General features: G+C 44.3%; 2 protein-coding genes across 3 annotated transcripts; one reads left to right on the top strand and one right to left on the bottom strand.

The window, feature by feature from the left end:
• Positions 1 to 3,540: 3,540 nt before the first annotated feature.
• LOC117858869 (psbP domain-containing protein 5, chloroplastic) lies at positions 3,541 to 6,530 on the bottom strand. 2 transcript variants are annotated; one of them, XM_034742014.2, is made up of 11 exons: positions 6,352 to 6,530; positions 6,099 to 6,268; positions 5,809 to 5,929; positions 5,616 to 5,665; positions 5,392 to 5,459; positions 5,032 to 5,130; positions 4,492 to 4,551; positions 4,343 to 4,402; positions 4,101 to 4,155; positions 3,945 to 3,994; positions 3,541 to 3,793 (listed from the first exon to the last, which is right to left on the bottom strand). In XM_034742014.2, the coding sequence occupies exons 1-11, from the start codon at positions 6,420 to 6,422 to the stop codon at positions 3,695 to 3,697; spliced, it is 903 nt and encodes a 300-aa protein (XP_034597905.1). In that variant the 5' UTR covers positions 6,423 to 6,530; the 3' UTR covers positions 3,541 to 3,694. The 2 variants fall into 2 exon arrangements, with proteins under 2 accessions (XP_034597905.1, XP_034597904.1); XM_034742013.2 differs by having other exon boundaries at positions 6,099 to 6,274; positions 6,352 to 6,528.
• A 1,717-nt stretch (positions 6,531 to 8,247) lies between these two features.
• Positions 8,248 to 9,628, top strand: LOC117857604 (uncharacterized). Its single transcript, XM_034740358.2, has 5 exons — positions 8,248 to 8,455; positions 8,546 to 8,638; positions 8,905 to 8,975; positions 9,059 to 9,124; positions 9,236 to 9,628. The coding sequence occupies exons 1-5, from the start codon at positions 8,389 to 8,391 to the stop codon at positions 9,497 to 9,499; spliced, it is 561 nt and encodes a 186-aa protein (XP_034596249.1). The 5' UTR covers positions 8,248 to 8,388; the 3' UTR covers positions 9,500 to 9,628.
• Positions 9,629 to 9,796: the final 168 nt, after the last annotated feature.

Here is a 9,796-nt window from a genome sequence, read left to right as displayed (position 1 = left end):
GCAACTATTCAAAAGAAGAAGAAAATGGTTTACTAGCTAGTGCACCTGAAGCATTATTGCATTACGTAGAATCGATCAACGAAAAAGAAAATTACCTGGTTACTAACTTGTCCTAGGCTCCTGGCTGTGTACGTGAGTACTACTCCCTTCATTCTAAATTGCAGGTTGTTTTGATTTTTAAAGAATGCAATGAGCAAGTCAATCACCGGCGGCTCTCCGGCAATCGGCAATCGGCGGCAGTCGTGGCTGACGGTGCCCTAGACTCGAATTGACGAGACGCAGATCGGAGGAGAACAGCGCCTAGCCGCCTAGCCGGGAACCACGACCGCGCGATGGGCGGAAAACAACGGGCTTTAGGCCCTGTTTGTATACGCTTTTCCTAGCCACGCTTAGATTATAATCTAAGCGAAGATTTTCTCGCTTCTCGCTTTTCGCTTCTCGTAGTTCAAATCGTTGAAGCGGCTTACCACATAAGCGAGAATCGGTGGAAATAAGCAAAGCGTTTGGCGGGATTCTTGCTTATTTCCACCGATAAGCCGCTTATAAACGGATACAAACGGGGCCTTAGCCTTGCTTCATTGGCTCAGGGATTAGTGGGCTTGATGGGCTGCAATGATGGAAATTGGAGGCCCTGTACACCCCAGGGACGACGGCCTTTTATTATACTCTCAAACCTGGTGTCCGAGAGGCGAGAGCTCACGCTCGCATGCTCGATCAATCGACGTGCCGTGCCCCATGGCTGTTGTTACAGGCTCTGAAGCAGCTGCCGGACAGCCAGAGCAGGTGCAGGTGGCCACCAAGTTCGGGCGCACTGGCCGTGTGCGGCTGCGGGCGGCCGGAGTACGTGTCGACACCACCATCCCCATCGAGGGAACACGGTTTCTGAAACTCTCATCACTGTCTCTGTGTTGCTGCTGTTGATCGTGTGATTTCGTGCGCTGTGATCGCAGGTCATCAGAGTTCCTGACTTCCCGTGCCGAATTTCCGGCAGATCGGACCACCGGTGCAGCCCTGCTCAGGTAGCCTTAGCTTTGGGTTCTGCATCAAGGGGATTATTTGGTCCCAGTACCAGGTGTGACTTTATAATTCTACCTCGATATCATTCATCCCATGCAGTAGCTTCAAGAATCAAGAGAATTGGGCATTGGAATTATTGCCTGCAGTCTGATTGGCCATGGGTTTTTGGTCGGTGGAAGAGGGGTGACAGAGCAAGTTTCTGCTGGATCTACCCTGATACAGATACAGTTGCCTTGGAGTATCGTTTCTCCGTCGGCGTGGTCATATTTTGCTTTTTGGTTTTGTCAGCAACGGCAGCCAAGGTTTTCGGCAGAAATTTTGGAGAAGACCTGGCCAGGAAGCACCGGTGCGCCCCTGCTCAGCTAGCTTTAGCCTTTAGCTTGGGTTTTGCATCAAGGGGGTCATGTGGTTCCTATACCAGGTGACCTCATAATCCCCACTCTAAAACTATTGATGCAAAGCAACTTAAAAGTGGACAAGCTCATTACCTGTGAGTTTGAATTGTCCCAGCATTGGTTCCTGACTAATATTCTCTAAAATTACTCAGGGACAACCAAGATCGAGAAACAAGATGCCAACATTGATTCCTTCAAGGTGAAGCTGACACACGAGGACTTCGAAGACTTCGAAGAAATCACAAGGCAGATACGTGAAGAAGATGTGACTGGTGACAGGCAAAACACATTGTTTGCACATACTAATTGGAACTATGCAGATACAACAAGGAAGTAAAACTGTGTGAAGAAGTAAAGAAAAAAAAAAGGACTAGCAACAGCAGTGATGTGCCGCTATGCGCTATGTGAAAGTTTTGAAATTCTCCCAGCAGTTGCGCTAGATCATCCTGACGATTCATCTTTGAGAATACTATGTTCTAGACCATGTACAATGAAGATTATAAGTGTGGCCATGAGAAATATGAGCAAAAGCTGGTTTTCCATGTTGTTACATAAACAGAATGTTGGGAGTGTAGAGCTAGTTCATGGTTATATGGTTGCAGCAAATGTTTCAACCAACCAAAAGCAGTTACATGGATATATGTATGCTCAATCAGAAATTAAAAACTGAAGAAGGAAAAATGCCCTGCGTGAAGTACATGTACACTCACTCTAATCAAATTTTGAAGCTGGATTGGAGAAAGCATGAAAAATGTGCTCCGGAATTCACGAATGCAACTGCTTTAAATTTCTGAAATCTGACTGCTGAAGTGAGATTCCTTCAGAAGTTGGAACTCATGGTAAGGGAGATTGGAACCGGAGTTCCCATGATTTACTTCAAATGTGATCGGATTTCAAAAATTCCTTAAAGAATCTGAAGTAACATGCACTACGTATGACCAAGCTACCACAAAAAGGCGAAAACTTGTAGTTTTAGACAAGAAAAACACCTCACCAGTCACCAGAGTTGGATATGATGAAACCCGGACATGTTTGCCGCAATCTCTTTTGCCTGCACGAGGAGTCGTGCGGTTTACAAGGCTTTGGGGCAGTCCTATGGTGTTGGACACTCCAGAGCCCTGTAGACCGCAACGACTCTTCAAGCTGATGAAGAGCTCATCCTTCACAGCATGCATCTCCACAGGAAGCAAAATAGCAGAGTCATGTAGGAGGCTGGAAGCTCCGTGTTCTTGCTACTATTTCTCATACACGGGAGAGCTTTTGCAGAGGCTGACCATAAGGGGACGATGGTCAGGGCATATGTGAGGAAGGTATAAGCAGCAGTTCTCCAGTGCGTCATTTAGTCATTGTAAGGTGGCCAACCTAGGATTCTCAACTTGTAGTCAATTGAGCACAGTGAAGTTCTATTAGGATGTTACGTCTGGGGGTGGTTGCAACCTAGACACTTTAAATTTGTTTGGTTATATTATTCTATTCATCACATGAGCTTGTTCCCAGCACCATGTGTTCACTATCACTCATAAAAACTTGGAATTAAACAACTGGTAGGTGCAGTGCCTTGCAAGGATGACAATATTCCTGACTGGATCAGTAAACTATATGGTTACTTGAGGAAAGCCTAGCAAACTTCTCCAGGATAGAACAAAGACAGGAAGAAGTCAAGATACCATGCAGTTAGTGTTAGAATAAAGAGAACGGACTGATGAAAATTGGCGCCAAAAAACAATATTTCGTATGACAAACAGGAAATAAGAAATGGAGACGGCTGTCAATTTAAGCAGCGGGAGAAAGCAACAAAATTAAGCATGATATGTTTTTACTCCCTCCATTTGAAATTACTAGGCTTATTTCATTCATTAAGACACGAGTTTGACCAACAGTTACTCTATTCATGCATAAAATTTTACCCAAAATTGCTGCTATTAGATTCATATTCAAAACTACTTATGGTTGTGATTTTCTGGCACGTAAACAAAAAAAAATTCTCAAACTGCGTGTCATAGACAAAATATTAAGAAAGTAATCAGCAGTCAAAGCATTATCCTGATGAAACAAAATACGCCTTGTAAAATATGGAGGGACTAGTGTCTTGATTCTTTTTTTTCCAACGATTTTAGTGACATAGCTCTTGAGATGCATTTGACTTTTGATTAATCAGCACAGCCAAGTCTCTGATTTTATCTGACAAGCTGAAAGTACAAGCACTCGCTACATACACTACAAGAAACATGGTCTAAAATCTGAAGTGACAAAGAAAGGAAACTGCAAAAAGAATAACCATGTCACCAAAATCTCCAAGGATCCTTGTAAGGAGGAACATAGCTTTCTGTAGGGGGAAGAAGGCGAAAAGATGCCACAGTCTTCTGTAGAAAAGGCCCCATCTGTGTTGCAAAAGTTAAATACTGGTTAGAAGCTGACATATAAAGATACTTTTATGACAAATACATGTTCCTCCTATAACTGAAGCAACAATAATGAAATCAAACCCTAAAGCATATTTATGTGCAGTGTTGGTATGTGTTCAGAACTTACAGATTCCCACTGTTTGCTGAGAGTGGAAGCATTCAGTGAGTACAGGTACCCTAGTAAAAAAAATAATAAAAAAAGGTGAGTGAACAAAGAAATATTTTATTTCATTATATGTAAGGGAGCAAAGGGTCATTGGTCAAAAATACAAAGATCTAATACCATCTCGCTCAACAGTGCAGGCTACATTATGTCGAAACAAATTTGGTTCTGGTGCCTGAAGAAACAAAAGAGTGTCATTAAGAACATTAAACTGCCTTACATTGATATATACATATTTCACTACTTGGCTATCAAAGGGTTAACACAATGCGCGGTAAAGTATTAATCTAAGAATATATTCTGTTTGAGGTTCTTCATACAAATACATTTGTTGCCAAATGTATATGTGCCAGAAAACTTACAGATGCTGTTGGTGATTTCCGAACTAGATACTCGTAATACCAGTACGGTTCTCCATCAACCTACAAATAATATTCGATATGTAGTGGTGCCTGTCAAATCCGAAAAAGAAAAGTAGTCTTAAAGGATGATTACAATGATCAGAGCTTACCTCCGTGCAGTGTGCATCAAGGACAGAACTCTCTGTCATGCGCTGGCCAGTCGTTACCTTCTGCAAGGTGATATGGTTAGTTGTAGAATCAATATGTGACCAAATATCAACATAAAAGTTGCAGTCAAAGGACTTCAAACCTTCATCAGAATATCGACAGTTGCTGATCAGGTCCATGAGTTATTTACAATTTATTGTTGGTCAACTAGCATAGCTTCACTCCATGAGCCAATTGTAAATGTTTCATTCGACAGAGGGAGATGACTAAGGAGCATCTGAATTTAAATTTGTGCTTTTGATTGAATTTTGCTTTCTTGATGCAACAGTCGAATTACTTGGATTAATAGTGTTCACCTTCTTAATACATACAGTTTGTTGGACACTATTAGCTCAATGCAAATGTAATGCAAGAAATGGAAAACTTAAACACCATAAGTGCCTAAATACCATAATTTACGTTCAGGCAGAATCTTTCCTTTCTTAAATCAAAATGGCTAATAACTTCTACGAAAGAAAGCCAAAAATAGAAGAAGTATGTACCAGGGTAGATCTATCAGCCAAAATGCAATCTGCCACATCTTTTGGATCCCATGAACTCTTGTCTTTTGAAGGTAAAAAACGTGAATTTGGTGGCCCAATCTGCACCAGACAAATGATAGACGTTACCATGTACTCAGATTTGCTTTTCAGAGTTTCATTTTATGCGATTTCCAATTTCCCATCAAATTTAGCCGCATATAATAATTTGCACCAAGAACATAAAATTTAGTCACATGACGATTTGAATAAATACCAAAATACATAAACCTAATTACTAACAGATGATATATGTTGTGTTAGACTGAGGCAACACATTGCGGACTTCTGCATTCTAGTATCGTATAGTATTTGAGGATTTACCGAGACTGAGATGACAACATTATGTATCATGTCAACTCGCTCCGATACAATACGTTGACGTGCATCAGCTGCATAGAGTTCGATCGAGTCAGTTTGCTTTCATTGTCAAATGAATAAGGTTTTCAAAAGTGCAACTGTTGAAGCTCCTATGCTTAATGAAGTAATCCCTTTGTATGAACAAAGTAAGACCATTTCTTCTCGTTGTTATACCAGAGGCTACTCACGCGATAGTGGTGCTGCGGAGGAATATCGCTCCGGTTTTCTGGACACTACCCTGGGCACAGAATAGAATAGGACAGTGAGTGACTGTGTGCTATCCTAGTATTGCTCATGGAGAAGCTAGCGAGTACAAATAACAGTAAAATTCCGACAACAAGAGTAGATGGTACAGAATTGTAGTACAGAGAACTGAAATACCATTTGAAGGAGAATTTCTTTCCTGGCAGTTCGACAGGGTAAAGAAAAGAATATGCATTGATCTCATCAACCTGCGTGTTCATCTTCACATCTTCATCAGTCTCCATGGCAGCATATGATTCTACAGAAATGTCGTGAACACAGTGCTCATAAGCATTTAGTGAATTGGTCTTTCAAGGTTAAAACACGAGACTAAGCAAGCTCACACTCCCCTCCAGACCTGAGCATCAAAAAAAAAACTTGAGAAGATAAAGAAACATGCACCCGCTGAGGCATCCCTTGATTCCGACCTGAAATTGGGAGGACGATTGCGAAAGAAGACACGAGCCCGGACATGAGCAGGCGCCTCCTCTCCACCTCCAACCCGCGGTTCCCGGCGGCAGGTTTGCGAGAGGAAGAGGCGACCACAAGGACCCTTCTCCGCGGTGGTGGCACGCACGTCCCCGCGCCGAGCGCGCCCCTGCTCCTGCGCAATCCCCGGTGTGTGCAGTTTACACGAATGGGCAGCGACTTGGGAGTTTGTGCGGCGAAGCGAGCGCGTACCTTGGGCGAAGCGAGGACTGGGAGGTGGGGCTCGACAGAGAGGGAGGAGGGGAGAGGAGAGCCGCCGCCATGGCTCGCCGGCCTGTCCTCCTACCTCCAGTCGGGGCCTCGTGGGACGGGGGGCGACTGAAGAAGGATGGAGAAGAGGCAGGTTCTATTCTATCCAAACCGTTTGTTGCCGAGAGCAAAAGATCTCTCCATTTCCGTGCTCATGGGCCTTTTTGGCACGTGGGCCACTGAAATTTAAGTAAAAACTGATATTTATTTATTTATTTGCTGAATTCTTTTTTAGAAAGAAACCATATCTGATATTTATCGAATAAAACAATACGAAGAACGACTGCAAAATGACTTTTGGTTTTTTTCACAACAATGCACAAATGTTCCTTAGCTTAGGCATACCACATTCAACACGCTGAAGATGTGAAGTTAGACAAATAATTCATCCTCATGAGTATATGACTTGTTTGAATTGGATTTTAAGACAGCTACGTAGAAATCTCGGACGTTGGATTTTGGTTGTTTCACTCGTTTGGGTGCAACAAGCTGCCTGTTGGCAACCAAATAGACCCATAATAGGTGGTTCTCCCTCTTAGAAGTTTTGATAGTAAATTTCGATTTTCCTCTCTTTAACGTGCTTCTTTTTTCAAAGAAGTGATTAAGTTGCCTAGAAGACTTGACCAAAACCTCACAGTATAAACAATTTTATTTAGCAAAAATAGTAGTACGACTCATAAATCCGACTCGGGCCTAAGGAAATGGATCGCATTCAATTCACGGATTGTCCTAGATCAAAGTATGGTCATATATAAAAATATCATCACGTCCGAAATAAGCCGTAGCCAAAAAAATTGGGCTTGTGCTCAACTAAAATGTGTAGGTATTTGTGTGTATTTCATTCCATCTCGCCATACGTACTGTATGCTGTTGCATGCCTACTCCTTACCACTACTTCTGTATGGCCCATGAGGCTCGGCACGGCAACAGAGTGTCAGCCGACTCGACCCACTAGTTGCAGCCGCGACGCCGAGCCCTATTCGGCTAATCGGCTATTACCCCTCCCGCCGCCACCTTCTTCCTCGTCACCACCCCATACCCTCTCCTCCGACTCCGAGGCCCACGCAACGCATCGTGCCGCCGCTCCTCCAACTTCGCGATCTCTAGGGAGGGCAATCGAGCGGATTTGGATCCGAAACCCGCGGGTTTTAGACCTGATGGGAAGGGAGCGAGTCTGTTTTCCCTAACGGATTTGCGGGTTCAAGGATCCGAGATTGAGGCCTGGTTTGGTTCTTTTGCTTATTTTTAAGCACCCGTCACATCGAATGTTTAGATACTAATTAGGAGTATTAAACGTAGACTATTTACAAAACCGATTACATAAGTGGAGGCTAAACGGCGGGACGAATCTATTAAGCCTAATTAGTCCATGATTTGACAATGTGTTGCTACAGTAAACATTTACTAATGATGGATTAATTAGGCTTAATAGGTTCATCTCGCTGTTTAGCCTCCACTTATGTAATAGGTTTTGTAAATAGCCTACGTTTAATACTCCTAATTAGTATCTAAACATTGATGTGACACTTAAAAAATAAGCAACGGAACCAAACGCCACCCGAGCGGGTCGGGGACCTCCGCGGATGACCCACGGCCCCCGAAGTGCGCATGTCGGGGAAAAAAATATAGCTCAGCCTAACGATAACCCTAGGAATATAACTCTCCGCATCTTCCACCCTTCGGTCCGTCTCCCTTCCAGTGCGCCGCACCCGCACAGCTCCCGCACGGGCGCACCCCCAGATCCCCCGTCGCTACCGCTGCGCGCGCCGCCCGCGCCCCGTCGCCCCCGAGCGCGCCCGCCCCCGCCCCCGCCCCCCCCCCCCCCCCCCCCCCCCCCCCCCCCCCACCCGGTCCTTCGGTGTTCCGTCACTGTTGCTCGGGTTTCGGGGGCGGTGCACGTTATCACCCGAACCTCAGTTCCGTTGCCATCCCTAGCGGCCTCCTCACTGCGCCGGCTAGCTAACGCTTTACCGGAGGGACATGGGAGAGCCAAGCAAGGAGCTCCTGGACCTGCCCTCCGAACCCAGGCCGCCCGCCTCCTTCATCGGTGGGCTTCCCCCTTCTAACCCTCTTCTCTCTCGCCTCGGACTTTTAATCTCTTCCCCCCTTGACGACGTTTTGGTCCGTGTAACCGCAGAGTCGCTTCTCGCTAGCAGAGATCACCAGCAGCAGGACAAGGAGGGGAAGCGCAAGCCGGGGCCGCCCACTGACCCCCTTCCCAAAAGCCAAGGTACTGCCATGTCAGCTATTCAGCTCATACAGCGCAGAATGTTGGAATTCTATTACTGTACATGCGTTTTGTATTAGCACCGATTGGAAATTAACAAATTGAAGGCTTAATCCTAGCTCAGTAGCTCTTAAATGATTCACATGAACTTGTTTGTTTATAATCTTTAGTAGTCCTAAATTCCACCGTGGAGTGGTTTTGTGTGCGAAAGAATTTCTAGTGTTTGTTCGTGTGCCAGTTTATTAAACTTTGTGCTGTTTTGGGTTCAGTTCTAGGGAAAGTGAAGGATTTCTTGGGGGAGATTGCAAAGGCAAACCAGAAGTTGCAACTCGACACACAAGTATGATTCCAAGATTCTAACCAATCTTGTGTTAATCATGTTCTTGGTGACATGGTTTGACTCGTATATTCATTCAATTGCAGAACAAGCCTCTTGAGGAGTATGATATCGAAACCCTTACAGGGAACGAAGAGGAGTACATTGAGATGGTGAGCGAGTTAGTATATTGTCTTAGCAGCATCATGGAGGAAACCTTGAGGAGGGCGTGACTGCTTGAACTGAGATGCCCGTGATTTATTCTCTGTATTTATTTCCTACAGGATTTGCTTCTTGGTGTTGCTGATCTTCATTCGGAGCAAGCTGTGGAGGCTGCTGAAGCAACAATGAATGGCTTCCGGCCTTCAGGAATGCCAGTTGCTTGCAGCTCATCTGACCCGGAAGATGATAGTGATGACAGCGATGAAGATGGTGACAGACCTATCGTGTCTGACATAGCTAAATGTAAAGGTCCAGATGAAGCGGAGACAGATCCAGCAGAAGGAAAGAAGCCCAATAAAAGACAGAAAATTGTTGTTCTCAACTAGTATCCTTGTCTTTGTAAAACAAGAGTAGTAGCTGTGCTCTTTCGAAGGTTCTTTGTATGTTCTTGTGGTAGCCTTGACTCTTGATCTTGGCAAGTCTTTTATGCATTTCCCGAGATGAAATTTACAGCAGTTAATTGTCTAGAAGATTGACAGGGAAATTTGTTTTTGCATGTCCTTTGTTAAGTATAGGATGTTTAGGATAAGCAAATTAGCTTATTTTTTAGTTGAACTAATTACCTCGTATTAAACGGTTACACGCCATATATTCGAGGATGAAGTACTGTATACGAAATGTGA

The sequence above is a fragment of the Setaria viridis genome, chromosome 5 (genome assembly GCF_005286985.2).
Source record: "Setaria viridis chromosome 5, Setaria_viridis_v4.0, whole genome shotgun sequence".
NCBI classification, from domain to species: Eukaryota; Viridiplantae; Streptophyta; class Magnoliopsida; order Poales; family Poaceae; genus Setaria; species Setaria viridis.
The sequence above is the reverse complement of the archived record's forward strand: the minus strand, read 5'-3'. Positions and strand labels throughout refer to the sequence as shown.